This window comes from Dermochelys coriacea, chromosome 1, assembly GCF_009764565.3.
Source record: "Dermochelys coriacea isolate rDerCor1 chromosome 1, rDerCor1.pri.v4, whole genome shotgun sequence".
NCBI classification, from domain to species: domain Eukaryota; kingdom Metazoa; phylum Chordata; order Testudines; family Dermochelyidae; genus Dermochelys; species Dermochelys coriacea.
In genome coordinates this window covers 225,598,422-225,616,141 of record NC_050068.2, presented here as the reverse complement: position 1 = coordinate 225,616,141, position 17,720 = coordinate 225,598,422, and the positions used below count along the sequence as shown (strand labels likewise).

Below are 17,720 nucleotides of genomic sequence, written 5' to 3'. Positions count from 1 at the left end.
TCAAAAGTGCTGCATAAGGAAAGGATGTCATCACCCTCCGTGCCCTTCCAAAGATCTATACAACGAAGAAACCCACCCGGAATAGTTCTGGACATGAGAAATGCCGCATTCATCTTCATGGAGCATTATTTTTGAAATGTAATGATGCCAAGCTCGATGTAAAACTGAACCATTTCACTGCTGATCACTAGCATGCTTTCCATGCCATCAGAGGTTCCAAAAGCCCCACCTGTTCTCTAACCTGCAGCTCCCATTGTCTTCAATTGGAAATGTGCTCTGGAAATGATATTGGGCCCTTACAAGTTACCCGGTGGAATTCAAGCTGCTACTGGTTGGGAACAAGCTATGAGAATATTTCTATTCTTGTGCCAGGCTATAGCTGCAGAGATCTCTTTATTATGGATAGAGTTGGCTGTGACACCATAATTTAGGTTGCCTGAACACTCCATTATAGACCCTTTTATTTCAGTTGCTTATAACTTTGCTAAACTTTAACTGTTCGAGCTGAACTTTCCCAGGCTAGGAGTCTAACAGAGGCTGGAACTATTCAAGTTTTAGCAAAAACAGCTCAGCCATTCTGGAAAATTAGACTGGGGAGGTGTGTGGGGGGGAGGACACTTTGCCATTATTAAAAAATTCTTAAAATCATTTTGTTGAGAAGCTCTACAGCCCTCATTCTTTGGGAGCAGGGACTTTAAATTTGGCAGAGTGGGGGACTGCCCTGGGTCAGAGAGGTGCCGTTTGTTGTCCTTGTGACAATCCACCTGAATTTGGCCAAGTTTATCAGCTTCCGAATACTGCCATTTTTACAAGCTCACGTGCGACGTAGAAGCTTGTAACAAGTTTGGCATCTAATTTCTTGAAACATTCTATCTGAACAGAGCATGCTCCAACTGAGGACTACAGGGGCTCAGAGGGCTTTTCCTGCAAACCTTCCTCCTAGATGTCAGGGTCAACTTTGGTGCCAGGCACTTGAACAGAGACCAGAGAGACTTTCTCCTGCGCACTCAATGCTCCACTGCTGGTGCCCAGGTAGCATGGAGGAAGAGGAAGCAGCCTGAATCACATGCAAAAGGGAAACAGGGACAGGCTATGGTGAAGAGGAACAGAGGGGGTGGAGACAAGTGTGGGAAATATACTGGGGGATGGGCTGAGGGTGACAAGGCAAGAGAGAGTCTAAACCACTAGGATACACTTCTGTCCAGAACCTGGAACAGAACTCAGGACTCCTGAATCACAATGTTCTTCTGCTGTCTAGAAAATGCATGTGTAATCTGCTGGCAAAGTAGATCTTTCACTGCCTTCTATAGGATGGTCCATTTATAAGAATAACAGCCTGCTACTGCTGCCTATTGCTCCATTAGCTCAAGTGTAGAGATCTGTGCTGTTCCAACCCTATTGATGACCCACAGACTAATCTGTAATATGGGTGTGTGTCAGCATCCCCTTGTGGCAGGACTGGGAACTATACCCACTTGACTTCCTCCTCGTTATGCTGTCAAACCCAACTCTGCATTTGTCAAGTCCTTATTAAGACCCAATCCCTCCTGGCCAGGTCCTCAATAGTCTTTGCCCCCATTAGGATAATGGAACGGCAGAAGTTCCATGGCTCCAATAGGGGCTAATCAGCCCTAGGTCTCCTGGGATTGGGAACTTCTCTAAAAATCCCTGGCTGTGGTAGGTAGCGGAACCTAGATTCGCCTAATCCACTGGGTTCCAGCTCAGGGCCCTTGTTTGGAACAGCGAGAATCAATCCTTCTCAGTCCCATGCTGTTCTCTCAGCCGCTTCCTACTTTTGTAATCTTGCCAGCCTCCTGCCCCGTTTATCCCTCTTTGGAGCATTGGTTTGTCTGGCAGCTTCTCACCAGTCTGCTGGAGGAATCATCTCTCTTGCAGCTGCCCCACCCACTTACCTTGCAGCCCTTTTATCCAGTTGCTGTGGGACTGCCAATAAGCTCTGGCTAAGCAGACAGGCAGTTGCTTTTTTAATCCTTTAGCTAATGAACCTGCATGAGGTGTATAGACCCTATGACAGACTCAATATGGTTTCATTTGGTGAATTTTTTCTTTTGTCAATTTGCTTTATATACACATACACATTTTTTTTTTAAAGGAAATTACATACAGAAAATTACTTAAAGAGAATGTTAAAGTTACAAAGTCATACGTTAAAATAAATTAGAAAATGCCATTATAAAGATCAATGGAAACTTGACAATTTTAGTTTTAAACTCTCTGTCCCTCAGCTGCCCACCTGTAAAATGGGGATAACAACCCTTCATTTCACAGGGGTCTTGTAAAGATTAATTCATTAATGCTGTGAAGCATTCACATACTATAGTCATGATTGCCACAGAAAAGCCACAGAAAATTTAAAATTCTTTATTAAGTGCTGGGTTTGGACCATATAAAGTAAATAAAGCCTGGTCCCACAGACTGAATGAAGAGAATATAAATAAATATTGACTAACTACCCCTTCATCCATCCTAAGCGCTCTCTGAGGCCGAAGTCCTATGGGAAAAAATAGTATGTGATCATGTTGTTAAAGACTGAATCAGTGAACACATACAAGAGGGCCAAATTACGATTGCACAGGCAACTTTCATTCTGGCCTCTTTTAATTTTGGAGTGCTTGACTTTGCAACCTTAATAATGTTCTCTTTACATAGTTTTCTTCAGTATAATACAAAAAAAAGGGAAAAAGCATGCTACTGGAAGGGCATTCTTCATGAATGCCGCACCTACAAGATCTCTATCATGCATTTCTACAACTACAATACCCACCTGCTGAAGTGAAGAAACAGATTGACAGAGCCAGAAGAGTACCCAGAAGTCACCTACTACACGACAGGCCCAACAAAGTAAACAACAGAACGCCACTAGCCATCACCTTCAGCCCCCAACTAAAACCTCTCCAACGCATCATCAAGGATCTACAACCTATCCTGAAGGACGACCTATCACTCTCACAGATCTTGGGAGACAGGCCAGTCCTTGCTTACAGACAGCCTCCCAATCTGAAGCAAATACTCACCAGCAACCACACAACAGAACCACTCACCCAGGAACCTATCCTTGCAACAAAGCCCGTTGCCAACTCTGTCCACATATCTATTCAGGGGATACCATCATAGGGCCTAATCACATCAGCCACACTATCAGAGGCTCGTTCACCTGCGCATCTACCAATGTGATATATGCCATCATGTGCCAGCAATGCCCCTCTGCCATGTACATTGGCCAAACTGGACAGTCTCTACGTAAAAGAATGAATGGACACAAATCAGACGTCAAGAATTATAACATTCAAAAACCAGTTGGAGAACACTTCAATCTCTCTGGTCACTCGATTACAGACCTAAGCGTGGCTATCCTTCAACAAAAAAGCTTCAAAAACAGACTCCAACGAGAGACTGCTGAATTGGAATTAATTTGCAAACTGGATACAATTAACTTAGGCTTGAATAGAGACTGGGAATGGATGAGTCATTACACAAAGTAAAACTATTTCCCCATGTTATTTCTCCTCCCCACCCCACCCCACCCCACCCCACCCCACACTGTTCCTCAGATATTCTTGTTAACTGCTGAAATTAGCCTACCTTGCTTGTCACCATGAAAGGTTTTCCTCCTTCCCCCCCCCCCTGCTGCTGGTGATGGCTTATCTTAAGTGATCACTCTCCTTACAGTGTGTATGATAAACCCATTGTTTCATGTTCTCTGTGTGTGTATATAAATCTCTCCTCTGTTTTTTCCACCAAATGCATCCGATGAAGTGAGCTGTAGCTCACGAAAGCTTATGCTCTAATAAATTTGTTAGTCTCTAAGGTGCCACAAGTACTGCTTTTCTTTTTGCGAATACAGACTAACAAGGCTGCTACTCTGAAGCATATATCCTGTTTATGATTCCCCATCACTAAGCCTGCTAATGCTTAGATCTCTGCCTCTTGGATATGATGCAAGTCTCAGCTTTCCTCATGTTATTTGGGAAGGGGTAGAGAAATTGGTACAAGATTTTAATCAGATGCCTTTTTGAGGGGGCTTATAAAAGCTTATAGAGCTTGCTTTGACAGAAATAAATACCCACACACAGTCAATCGTCTGGTTTTATTAATTGCTAACTATGCCATGGGAAGGGGCCCATTGTTTTATAAATCAGAAACAAACAAACAAACAAACAAACAATATATACAGGTTACTATATAGCAGAGGAGACCGTATTTGTGACATCCCTCCAGAGGTGGCTAAGAGGGACATTACAAGGTGCTCACCTGTTTCCCATATTCAATCCACTGGCCGAGATCATTTTTCCAATACCAAATCCATTTTGTTGTCATTATGAATTTGGGGGGTTTTGTAACCGATGATGGTGTGGAGAGGCGTCGAAGCAAAGCAGAAGAAGAGGTAATTGACTTGAAATTGAAGTTCTGATCTGCTAAGCTAGAGAGAAATTCAGAGTTACAGTAGTGCTGACAGTGCATAATTATCCTCTCTGATCACCAGCTGAAAGGGCTTCCACATTTCTACATTATAGGTAGAACTGGTAGCACTGCCTCTAGTTCAGGTTGCTTAAGAAAAGCAGACAGAAAATTGCCCCACACAGTGGCAACTAGTGTGACTAAACACCCTCCTGCAAAAAGAGCTAACACTGTCTGTATCTAACACAGAGCATGCAAACTACATGATGCTAGAGGCATCATTGCTGACTTTCTAGAAAGTCTGGGGCTACACCTAATTTATTGATGCATGTTTTTTGTAATGAATGCTGATGATACTAGTGTTTGCTTGTGTTTGTATCCTCCTTGCCAGAAGAGTGCAAGTTGTGTAGTGTTGGAGTTCACCAGTAATAAAAATCTGCAGTTAATCAGCATTCTTCTCATGCTGCAGTTATGGAGGGAATGGCCAGATTTGAGGACTCTGTAGGCTTCATCTGTCCCTCAAGCTGCACTTAGACATGCCAGATTTTAATCCTTGAGAAGCTTTGGAATTTGACTTAAAATAAGCCTGGGCTGGCTCAGACAAAGTGCCTCGAAGTAAGCCTTGCCTGACAAAGATGGATAAAAGCCTCAAGTTCTGGGCTGCCTCAGAACAGGCTTTGTAAAAACAGAACAGAAATCCTTTGTTTCTGGACAGGCAAGGGCCAGAACTCTCAAGCAATCACATCTGGCCACCCTTGAGCTTCAGAGAGCACCAATGCTCCATGATCGGAATGACTTGTCAGTGGAATGTGGAGCTTTCAGAGAAGGAATGAATAGGAAAGCGGGTGAATCTAGAGAACACTCCTATTGCATTCTATATCTATGAATATCTTATTTATGAATAAGATCTACCTGGTGGGCCCATCCTTCACAGTGGAGAACTTCATAAAAGATTCGTCATGCCAGGTTCCAAATAATGGCTGTATAGAGGACTGACAGCCATAAAAACAGTCTAAGACAGGGGTTCCCAAACTTGGTTCGCCACTTCTTCAGGGTAAGTCCCTGGCGGGCCGCGAGACACTTTGTTTACTTGAGGGTCCGCAGGTAATGGCCACGGTTCGCTGTTCCCAGCCAATGGGAGCTGCGGGAAGTGGTGACCCGGCCTGCGCCACTTCCCGCAGCTCCCATTGACCAGGAATGGTGAACTGCGGCCACTGGTAGCTACCTGCGGACGCTCAGGTAGACAAAGTCTCACGGCCCACCAAGGGCTTAAGCTGAACAAGCCACAAACCAAGTTTGGGAACCCCCAGTCTAGGAGAAGCTTTCATTCAGTTATTGGTAATAACTTCAATATGAACTCCATGTTATTATACACCCAGTCTGTACATCAAATGCTACGTTTCATTAGCCTATATAATCTCAATAGCAGGGCAGAACTCCTCTACAGGCTATTCCACTTACCACAAGAACAGGCAACATGTTCATAAAGCTATCTACTGTCTAACTTCTCTCTCTTCTCCTGCGCACCCTCAGACTGTCTCGCTGTATAGTCTCAGAGATCCTGTTCAGCAACCATTTATGTTACTGAGAAGTCTCTAGCAGAAGCTTATGAGGTCAACAGACAACTTTCAGGAGAAGTCTTGTTGATGCGCATCAAGCATTCATGCTCTAAATTCTCTTGAGGAAAGGAGTTAACCAGAAATGAGAGCTGGACTATCCTTGTGCTGCCCCAAAGCTATATAGCTCCTTTACAGAGCTTAGCAAAGAGGTTTTAAGCATTATTATACCTGTCGTTTTGGGGGTCACAATAGGCCTTTTCGACTACCTCCATTCTGGGAAGATCAAGCCAATTGACTCCATCAAACCTCTGCCATCGATAAGGCAGATGATAATGAATCATCCTGCAGTCATCTGCAAAGAGAACAAACATGCTAAGGAGCTCATATAACCTTAGAGCAGACTGATGGCAGGACACTGAAATGAACCAAGAGGAGCAGGAATAAGCAGCAAACCCTGCAATGCATTTTTATCATGATCTCTTTGGCCTTCTCCCCTTCCATTTGATTCTGCTCCCATGTACACTGGAGTAAATCTAAAGTTAGTCCACTGAAGTCAGAGCTAGACTGGAGTAAAATTGAAGGAAGAGTTGAAACATGCCCTTTCTAACTAGCGAAGCAGCGTAAGCTCTTTACATTATTGATTTTAAGTCGGAGTCCACACACCTTTCTTTGCTTAGATATTGCCCTGACAACTGACATTGGCATGTGTGAGAGCAGTGTTGTTTATCACTGTGACACGTAGGTATGACTCAGCATTTATCAGCTCAGCCCCAAACACGCAAGGGGAGTAAGCGCAATTTCTCTCACAAGGTTAAGCAAGCAGGTTACATCAGAAACCCGGGTGCCATTTTTGGTTTTGTTTCTCCCTCAGTGTCTTAAAAACAGTTTCAGGACCAGAAAGGTGAAAACACTGCAGGCTTGACTATGCCTTTTAGGCAAAGCCCAAAGCACAGGGCAGTATGAACCGCACCACTCAAGAGGAAAACGCCAGCAAGAGTGCAGACTACTCATTCATAGGCAGCCACCTTGCTCGGCAGGCAAGTGTTGGGGCTGGATGGAGCCATAGGCCTTGCCTCTTCTCTGCTCTCTTTGGGCCACCATGTGCCCTCAGTGGAGTAAGGAAGAAGTAGTCCCTGAGTGCAGGACGGGCAATACAGGACTGAGGAAAGGTTTGTTATTATTTGCATCATTATAGCGCCTAGGAGCCCCAGTCATGGATTAGGCCCCTTCTGTGGTAGGTGCTGTACAAACACAAAAGAAAAAGATGTTCCCTGCCCCAAACAGCCATTATGCTCATAATCGAAGCCCTAGCAAGGGGCAACTCCCCATTCAGCTCTGTCTCCTCTGCATTTACATCAAACCACTACATTTATCTTACTCCTCAGTCTCACAGAGAGAATGAAAGTCAAGTTCCTTCCTTTAGCCAGCGCTTGCATTGGCCTTGAGACACTCCAGAGGGAGTCATGGCTAGTCATTCTTGGCCAGAGCTAATTTCTTGCTGTATGTAGGAAAGCTTAGAAGGGGTCAATTCTTTAAAGGCACAATATTTTAAAAACAAATGCTAGAATCCTATTACCAAAACAGGACGAGGATTGTCTTGACTCTTACATATTAGACAAAGAGCCTTAGTAGAACAATCTTTCACATCTTTCTTGGAGTACGAGTCTGGCACAAACAAACAAAAAAATACTTCCCAGGCAACTTACTTCAGTATTTTCAACTTTAATCAGCAACATCAGTAATTGAAGCACTTGACATAACTCAGCTGGTTCATATAAAAGGAACTAGATGTTGTGCTACTGCAGGCCATATGGTAAAGGGCTTAATAGGAAATTAACATGGCTATAATCAGACCCAGATACTGGTCTACAAGGACTTCTGCTTCAAGTCTGACAACAGCATCTTTCTCTGATTTTTATGTTTTAAAAAATTAACCCACCAAAACTATTAGGTTTAACAGCCCTGGAGACCGACTTACTCTAGCCACAGAAACATGCAAGCAACGACAGTGCAAGCTTCCCCCACCTAGCCCCACCAGCATGACTCCTGATTGGGAGGGCCCACCTCTAAGAGAGAGGGCACATCAGTATTTGTCTTGTCAGCCTTTAGCTTTTCCTCTGAATCTCTTCACAACTGTGACAGCTTTTAGTCCCTGTTTTAGACCAACTCACCTTGAAGGCATCAGATATGGGATGAAGAATCATTACTACCAACATTGAGCCAGTGATCCAGATATGAAAGTTTCCATATCCCATTACTAGTCAGAGATATGAAGTCTGCACAAAGCAGTTCCTGTTGACATTTGATAGATAATACTATTAGTCAGACTTACCTTTATGTTTGCAATACCTCCAGATATAGTACAGGCATATCTCATCACATTTTTTAATTTCACTGCTCCCAGAAATGTTAGAAGAAGGAACAGCTTTGACACCTGTGGGAAAGAACAGTCTAGATCACATCAAACATATCTCCTCATGCCAAACAACAAAACACCCTGCAACAGAAAAAAAATAGATGGGCTTGATTCTCGGTTCTGTCCGAGAGGCAGTAAGGAGCTGGTTGCAGCTGCCGGATTCAGAGCCTGGTGCAAGTGAGGGCTGCCCACATAACACTAACTGACACCACTTGTATTAACATCAGGGACCTGGAAGGGAGGTTTAGTAGTGGTTACTATCTATAGGAGAAAAAGAGCGTGCGCGCATGCGTGTACCTGGAGCACAGTGCCTGGCGTAAGACCTGAGGCCTGAACCACAGTCAGCAAAATCAGGCTATACTGTGAACCAAAGTCAGGCCACATATCAAAGCAGATGCTTATGAGTTCACTGTCCATTACATGAACTTTGCAGTGGGTATGGCTAGTGTTGCTAAACCACAGGCACTCCTAAGTAGTATTAAACACAGGGTATTCATGCAAACACATTCCAGAAAGTTACCACAGGCCTACCTCAACACAGAGTCATGGCATAAACACACTCCTTGAAGATGGTACAGGAACGCATCAAACCTTCCTAAAATAAGGATGACAGGATAATGGATGGAGATGTTTTGTTCAAACTAACAGGTACAAGGTGCAGGCTGGTAACTAATCACGTCAGAAGTTTAATATGTAACTTGTTTGTATCAATGTATAAAAGAGAAACCACGTTGGGGTTGCCAGCGTTGGGGCCTGTGTGTGCGCGTGCGTGTTCTCTCCTTATTCTGTTACAGCCCTGTGTGTAGTTGGTTTAGCAGACCTCAGCAGTACCACCCAGAAAGACCACAGACTTGGTTCAGTGGCGAAGGTGCTCGGCCATGTTTATTGTCGATGAAGGATAGTCCTAGCCCCTATAGGAGCTACAGGTACACTAACACATGTATGCCCATGACAATGGGACCAGGTCAGTCAGCAGCAGGAGTCTCTGCTGTCCCTTAGGTTGGGCAAAGATGCCCCTCCTATGATTTCTCTTTTATACATTGACACAAATAAGTTGCGTATGAATACCCAGTGCCTTGTACTTCTTAAGAGTGCCTGTGCTTTAGCAACACTAGCTATACCATTGCCAAGTACCGGTCAGTGAACTCGTAAGCATCTGCTTCGATACATGGCCTGACTTTGCTGCCTGTTCAGGCCGCACGTCTTGCACCAGGTCCTGTGTTCCAGGCTCTCTCTCTACACTACATTATTCATATTCCAGAGTGGGCTTCAACACAACTTCTCAGCTAATAAAGATGTATAACTATATTTTATATATTCTACTTGTTGAGAACAGAGATCCAAAACAGTAAACCACAATGTGGGATGATTTAACTGGCATACTAACAAGCTGCCAAACCATCAACACATGGACTATAATGGAAATTAAAAACAAAGAAATCTTCAGCCTCAAGGGGAGGAAAAAAAGGTGGGAAGGGAGAGAGCAGGACTCTGCAATAGGCTCTACTAGCTCCTAGTAGTTTACAGGCAAAAAAGATCTGTGCCTTTATCTTCGCTCCAATCACTTCTCAGCTCTGGGTGTTGCTCTAGCACTCCTCCACCCTACCGTGATCCACATCATAACACAACAAAAAGCAGCCACTCGATTGGATCCTCCCTGGTTGACTTCAATGGAATTATACTGGTTTACACGAGCACATGACCTGGCCTTAATGTTCAATGCAAATAAACTGTATTTTTCCCACCACCATCCTACTTATCTATTATTAGTAATTGTTACAAAAGAACATGCTCATTCCAGCGAGTGAAATTGAAATTCTATTACTAGCCCTCAGTAGCAGCTTCCTGTACAACAATCACTGGCCAGGGATCTATTGTGTATGAAAAGATACTGATACATATTGCCTAGAAATGCTCTCCAATGCACGCTCTGTGGTAGGGTCTAGCACTGTTTGATCCATTCTTGTGAGCACGAAGGCAGAGGAGGAGTGAATGTCAATACCCAGCCTACGCTCAAGAATTAAGGAAATGGGAAAGCAGAAAAGATGGTTCAACATACAAATTAACTGGCACATGTATAGTTTTACCTTTAGAGGTAAACTCACATGATTTAGTTGCTGGTGTAGTGGAAGTGGGCCTAGGTCCAATGTCTTCTTCATTCCCAGCACTTACTTTCTTTTTATCTCCAACTGGTGTAGCTCTGTTGTGTGGGGGAGATACTGAAAGCAGAAAAGGATGGTGAAATCCCACAAAGATGTAGGTAAAAAGAATAGCCTCCAACACATCCAAGGGAGAGGGGGAAGCATCATTCATGCTACAATTTACACCTGTTTGTTAACACTTACTTTTCGTCTGGCCCACCACCTTGCTGAACTCAGTATGCTTCTGATCACAGATGACCTGGATGTTCTTCGCGATGATAATATTTAATCCTTCTGCTAGCAGCAACCTCAGCACATTGCTGTCCAGAATCCTGTGGGATCTGTTGCACTTAGAAAACCTACACTCTCCTCGGAGGAAATGTCGGCAAACATGAAGTTTGTTGCAATTGTCTTCCTGGCTGCAAGTCCCATGCGGTCCTCTACCTTTGTTATAGTATTGGCAGACCTGGGGAGGGAGGGAGGAAGGAGAAATGAATAAAAGAGAGAGAGAGAGAAACACTTCCCCCCAGCCCCCTTCCAGTCATTAGGCTTTTCTTAACCCAACCTGCATACGGATTCTGTAATGGAAAAGTTGGGAATAAAACAAAACCCATAATCAATTAGATTTTGTAACCTGGGCATATTTCTGGAGTGGAAGGTCACCCAGAACAGACATTTTAAAGCATTTTCATGGATTTCAAAGTTGTGTGAGGTTTCCAGAGGGCATGCCAACCTTTCTAACAAACGGCACTTTTGGCCACACCAAATTGTTTTTTATAGGATATTTATTATTTGTGTTGCAGTAGGGCCTAGAAGCACCAGTCACGGACCAGGCACCCATTGTGTTAGATGCTTTACAAATACAGAACAAAAGATGGCCCCTGCCTCACTCAGTTTACAATATGTTGTAAAAGTGTATCATTTCTTGAGGCAGGGTCTGTCTTTTTCTCTGAGCAGCGCCTAGCAGAATGGGGTCCTGTGATCCATGACTAAGGCTCCTAGATGTTACAGTAATTAAAAACATGAAATTCTAATCTGCAAAAGCCAAGCCTCCTTTTTGCTTGGATGACTGCATTTTTAACAGGTTTGTTCTACACTTTTTCTAGGTCTTTCTTATGTTGGACTGAGAAGTAAGTGAGCTACACCTTACAATTCATACACAAATGATGTTGTCTCCCTACTTAACACAGAATGCTATTCTGTCTCTTACCAAGATCTCGTATCAAGATCCTTGGATGGGAAAAGTGCTAGAAAATGCCAAGTAGGACTAGAGTATGTTACTGTAAAGAGTTAAATAGTACATCAAATAATTAGAGAGAAAACTAATATTGCCAAAATAAACTAAGAGTACATTTTGAGATGCATTATCCTTGTTTTCTGTCTGCTCACTGAACAGAGGGAGCACTCAATGACTTGGGCCCAGGATACCCACAACCGCAGCTGAAAGCTCTGCTCCTCTGGCAGAAAGGAACTTTCCACTCTAAAGGTGAGCCTAGTGGTGGGATCACTTGATGATTACCTGTTCTGTTCATTCCCTCTGAAGCACCTGGCATTGACTGCTATCAGAAGACAGGATTCTGGGCTAGATGGACCATCGGTTTGACCCATTATGGCCATCCTTATGTTCTAGCCCGTGCAGGAGACAACACTTTCTTGGAGACCATTCCACGACTAAACAATAAAATTCCACAGGATATTGGAACCATCTTCTGCTCCAAGGGCAAGACATTTCTACAAAACTTCCTTTGTGTAGAGACTGCCTAAAGAAATCCCCACACAATTTATCCTGAAAGTGGAAGAGGGGGAAAAACAAAAAACAAAAGAAAACAAAAAAACCAGAAAAAACATGTGACAGAAGCTACTCTTCTTACTTAATGGCAGAATGGCCTAATGCAGTGGCGCACAAACTTTTCCAGTCACCACACCCCCCTTAAAATTCATGGAATTTGTCACACCCCTCCCCCTCCATTGCTTGTAATCTGAAGTAATCCCTTACTTCTGCACTGCTGCTAGTGGCAGAGCTGCCTTGAGAGCTGGCAGGAGGGAGAGCAGCAGCTGCTGGCCAGGGCATAGGTGTTGTTTGCGGCACAGGACGACTATTTTTTTAATCCTGATTCCATCCCACCCCACAATACCCACTCTATTTGTACCCTGCTCCTGCTATTACAGCAGTAGGCCCTGCAGGATTCCAGTTTCTTCACACTCCCCAGAGAATCTCTTGTGTCTCCCGCACCCCAAGGGTGGGGGTGCACCCTCCAATTTGCATACCACTGGCCTAATGGATAGAGCACTGGACTGGGACTCAGGAGACATTCCGGCTCTGCCATTGGCCTGCTGGGTGATACTGGGCAAGTCACCTCCCCTCTCGGTGCCTCAGTTTTTCCATCTGTAAAGTAATGATACTTGTACTCCTTTGTAAAGTGCTCTGAGCTCTAGATGAAGAGCTCTATAATAAATTATCTAACTCTTATAATTATTAATACACTTTCAGAAGATGCTCACTGATGTGGGCTGTATACAAACCAGAAAAGCTGGAATGATTCACGGATTTTTGGAAGCCTGACCCAGGCCTGCTCGGTATAGAGAAAACTGTTAGGCTTGGAGTGGTACATGTCTGATTTGACTGCCTACGTACAGCGCTAGAAGACCCTCAGTATTTTCTGTGTAGAAGCTCACTGCTACTTGTTTTTCCCCTCTCCAGATAGGAGGATCTCTCTTCCCCACCTTCCCCTGCTAGACACAAGACATTTTAGTGTTTCTGTCACTTTCCCATCTCAGACTCACTTCTCCCCTCTTTAGCAGTTCCCCTTCTCACTCCATCACCTTATTTACTCACAAAACTGCTTCTCTTGTATGTCAATCAACCTTTTACAGTGCTTTAAAATGACTCCGGCACCAGGATAACAGACATTCATGCCTCAACAGACATTTATTGAAGCCTCCCATTTTGAAAAAAGTATCCTTAGCAGAAGTTACAGGGGAAAAAAATCTTAACTGTTTTCAGCTGACAACTAGATTTTGGAATGGCTCAACCAGTCAATCATTGCATAGGGATTCTGGGGACTAGTGTCCTCCAGAAACTGACAGAGACCAGTGGAAGAGTCATGAATTCCAGTTCCAACTAGGAATATCCTTACACAATGTTGGATTTGATTTTTGCTTTGGCAGATGTGTGTATGTCTCTATAGGCCAGGACTGGAATTGTTGGAGATCATGACTATATACTGGAGAAGCTGTGGCTGTATGCAGAGGGGAAACCCGACATCATGCTAGCGTACAGTCTATCCTTCACAAGTTGCAATTACACAAAATTTGTACAAAATAAATTAATGGCATCAGTTACCACACAAGAGGAAAACTGCAGGCAAATCATCTGACTTAGTTGCCACAGGAAATGTAAACACAGCATCAAGGAGATAAAGTAACCAGGGAAATACAACTGCACATCTCTCACCCAGATGACAAACAAAGCACACATAACAAGTCTCTGGAGACAAATTAAGGTCAAAAAAGGATAAAGAGCGTTAAATCCATGAGACTCACAATTATTCTAGGATTTCAAGCTCATTAATAGTAAATAGACTAGGTGCTGGTATCTTAGCTCATTCATAAATGTGTTTGTTGAAAGGGGTGTGGTGTGGTTTGTCTTCATGTTTCTGTCCCGGTCTTGGTTGCTGCTTGTTTAAGAGATTCCAAGGCCAGAAGGGACCATTAGATAATCTAGTCTGATTTGCTGCATAGCACAAAACATAAATTTTGGCTCAGAAACCCCATTGACTTTAATTAGACCAAAGCATTTGAGTCCTCAGGAAACTGAACTCCTGTGGGCCCCATACCGAAGGCCTTTGCAATGGCAGGGAATTGATTGAAGACACTGCATCAGGCTTGTTCCAGCCTTTGTTTCTATGGTCACAGTAAGAATTAAAATGTGGTGGGGAGGATACGTAAAAGCAGATATTATTCTTGGGGGCATTATGTGCCAAAACATTAAGAATTCTGCACACAATATTTTAAAATTCTGCACATTTTATTTGTCAAAACAACATTATATAATCAAGCCAGTTTCAATTATTTGGGTAATTTATTTCAAAATACCTGTCAGCAAGTATGTCTGTAAGAATACCGACACACAAAAATTCCCCCAGAACTAGAGAATTAAAGTAACTATAACAACCCAGTTCCCGTTTCTCTGTCCCCTTCCCCCTGCCCAGAGCCAGCCAGGGGGCCAGATACCTGAACCCCTCTTCCCCAGAGTCAAGCCGTGGCTCCCCCAGCACAGAAACCCACTCCCTCCTCTGGATCCCTGGGCTCTGGGGGAGGGAGTAAACAGCCTGATGCTCGGTCCCAGGCTCCCACAGAGTTTCTTGTGTGCCGCCCTCTGCTTCCCTCAGGGCATGCTGGGAACTGCAGCTGCCAGGAACCCTCTAACTCCCTTTCCTTCCCCACAGCAGTGTCTTCTAAGTGCAAGCTGGGCTCTTCCAAGTCCAGTGGTGGCGAGTAGCACTGCAGCCCATTTCTGTGGGGGAAAGGAAATTCTGCACGCACAACATTAACTTCTGCAAAATTCTGCATTGTGCAAGTGGTGCAGAATTCCCCCAAGAGCAAGTTATTTGTATGCAAATAATGATATTCTTTCCAAGGAGCTAAAAAATTCAAATATGTTTCTACCTCAAGTGAGTGCATATTCATTGTCCATTGCATCTTCAGCACAACCCCTTTTTGTTTTGCAAGATGGCTGAATTTATGGAGATGGCTACACAGGAAAAGCGTTCATGATCTGGTTTATATGGGTTGAATACTAACTGTAAAATTTGGATTAAAGAGGTGGAAATCCTTGGGCTTTTTTGTTGTTGTTAGGGTGTTGGACAGCCCTAAAAATGACCCTTTCTATTCTAGGAGGGGCACTATAATTTTAAAAATAGATACTTTTCTGTCATCATTTCCTTGCATAACTTCAATACTGAATAAGATGTAAGCAAACTCCCTGCCTTACCACCACCTTTCCCCTCTAATCCAAACCTACTGTAAGCTTTCAGAAAGCAATAATACTTAACATTTTTACAGAACCATCTTTGGATTTCAAAGTATTGTTGGCCTTTTTGTCCCAGTCAGTCAGTCAATATTTGGAGCTTGCAGATTGTTTCCATTAGGAAGAGAAATAGATGATGGGAGTCAGAATGTGTCTTATAGGGTGCAACCCTGTTTATTTACAAAGAATGTGCCCAACATCCTGTTTTTCTGAACACAGCAGGAACAAACAGCAGGCAGTTTCCTTATTCACAATTCCAAGCCGCTTTCCAGCCAGCAGGCTGCCCAAAAGATGCTCTCTTGGCTTCCTCCCAGGGCCACATACCAGTGCTTCCTTGGCTGTCTCCTACCTTTTTCTTGTCTTGTCTGTTTCAGACTAGGTAGGCCCTGTGTTTGCAATCAGCTCCCAAGGGAAACCCTGCCATCCACATAGCTCAGCTTCTGATCAGCCTTGCATGTAGCCAAGTCCCTTGAATGGTGGCATCCACTGTTCCCAGCTCTCTTACTCCATAAAATGAGTTTAATTGCTTCTTCCATTTACCTTGAATGAAGGGTAGCTAATGTGCCCAGCAGCCTCCGTGCTCACCTATAGTTCAAAGACATGCCTGCTCGTAGCCACCAAACACCCTCCAGCAAAATAGTATTTTACAAAAACATCAGTAAGCCTAGGTCTATACCACAAAGTTTCATTGGCACAGCTTTGCAAGTCAGGGGTGTGAAAAAACATGCATGCACGCCCTCCCCCCCCCCCCTCCAGCCAACATAACTAGGCTACCAAACCTCCACCACAGGTACAGCTATGCCAACAGAGGAGGGCTTCTGTCAGCCTAGTTAAGGTCATTCAGAGAAGTTGTGTTACTATGCTGACAAACAAAAACAAACTCCCGTTGGCGTACGGCCTGTCTACACGCTGGTACAGCTATCCTGGCAATGCACTAGTAATGTAGACAAGGCTTCCCAACAGCCCTTCACGGTAGGTATTTTTATCTCCAATTTACATAGCCATGGAAACTAAGTCAGAGAGTGATGATTTAATCATACAGTGAATCAGTTGCAAAGGAAAAAAAAAAATCTAGGTTCCCTGACATCCAATTACATGCTTCAGCTTCATCATCATATCTCACCTCTTCCATCCCTATTTAGCAAAGAGCCTTTCCTTAAGAAATCAGTATGACTCACATCAGGCAGGAGGAAAGGGTCATTCTGGAGGAGCAGGACCCGCAGCTCATTCTCGTTGAGGCCACTGACTTCATGGGTCTTCAGCACTTTTCGGTTTTCATCCGTGAAGATATCATGGGAGTATTTACATGCCCTGGAAAGGAACACACAAAATTCAGATCAAATACATTGATCTTCAACCAGGGTGGCTTATGAAAACAACAACACCTAAAGGACAGCAAGGAAGGCGAGAGTGGGAGAAGGAAACAGAGATGAGACTAGAAAGGAAGCTTGGCAGAAGCACAGAGAACAAGGGAAGCCTAGCAAGAAATCTACCTTAGTTATATATAATGGCCTCCATTACCATGGACTGTGAGGTGCTCAGGTTCTTTAATAGATTTATCCTCACAACACCCTTGTGTGCTGGGTGTGTGCTATTATTCCTGATTTGTTTTTAAAACAGATGGGGAATTGAGGCTCAGAGAGGCTAAGCGACTTGCCTAAGGAAGTCTGTGGCAGAATCAGGTTCCCCAAGTCCCAGGCTAATGCCTTAAGCAGGGTAGATAAAAAACAAACAATGAATTTTTAAAAATTGATTTTTTATTTAAATCTGATTTAAATGAAATATTAGTTTTATTTTTAAAAATAAACCTATTTAAAATTTAATTTTAAATTATGACAATCTATGTTAAGACCTAAATTTACTATAATCTATTAAAATCATTTAAATTAAATTTAAAAATTAAATAGCAAGTTTCCTATCAAATCACTGAGCTGATTAAAGTCACTGGCTAAGCACCTGCAACCAGGATTTGTTGAACTGCTAAACCAGCTTTTGACACCAGTAGCCTCTTGTAGGTGCAGAGAGAATTCTCTTTCTTTCAGTTTATTCAACTAGTTCAATTCAATAACTACTTCATTCAAAGCTAAGAAACCAATCTGGAATTGAAAATGCAGGGATGCTTGTTTTCTTCTTACAATCTATGCATAAAACCTAGG

General features: G+C 43.4%; 1 protein-coding gene across 7 annotated transcripts in view; it reads right to left on the bottom strand.

The window, feature by feature from the left end:
• Positions 1-17,720, bottom strand: part of LOC119854596 (protein mono-ADP-ribosyltransferase PARP12-like) — a 72,139-nt gene that overhangs the window by 14,165 nt on the left and 40,254 nt on the right. For 6 of the 7 annotated variants that reach the window (XR_006281639.1, XM_043515141.1, XM_043515146.1 and 3 more), the window contains exons 2-7: positions 16,743-16,875; positions 10,740-11,001; positions 10,482-10,613; positions 8,311-8,412; positions 6,207-6,330; positions 4,273-4,441 (exon numbers count right to left, since the gene is read on the bottom strand). Coding sequence is in view for 6 of the 7 variants with exons in the window: in XM_043515141.1 (XP_043371076.1) it covers positions 4,273-4,441; positions 6,207-6,330; positions 8,311-8,412; positions 10,482-10,613; positions 10,740-11,001; positions 16,743-16,875 (922 nt within the window). In the remaining variant the exon portion in view is untranslated. The remainder of the gene's footprint in view (positions 1-4,272; positions 4,442-6,206; positions 6,331-8,310; positions 8,413-10,481; positions 10,614-10,739; positions 11,002-16,742; positions 16,876-17,720) is intronic. The other variant, XM_038399295.2, reaches the window with a different exon arrangement.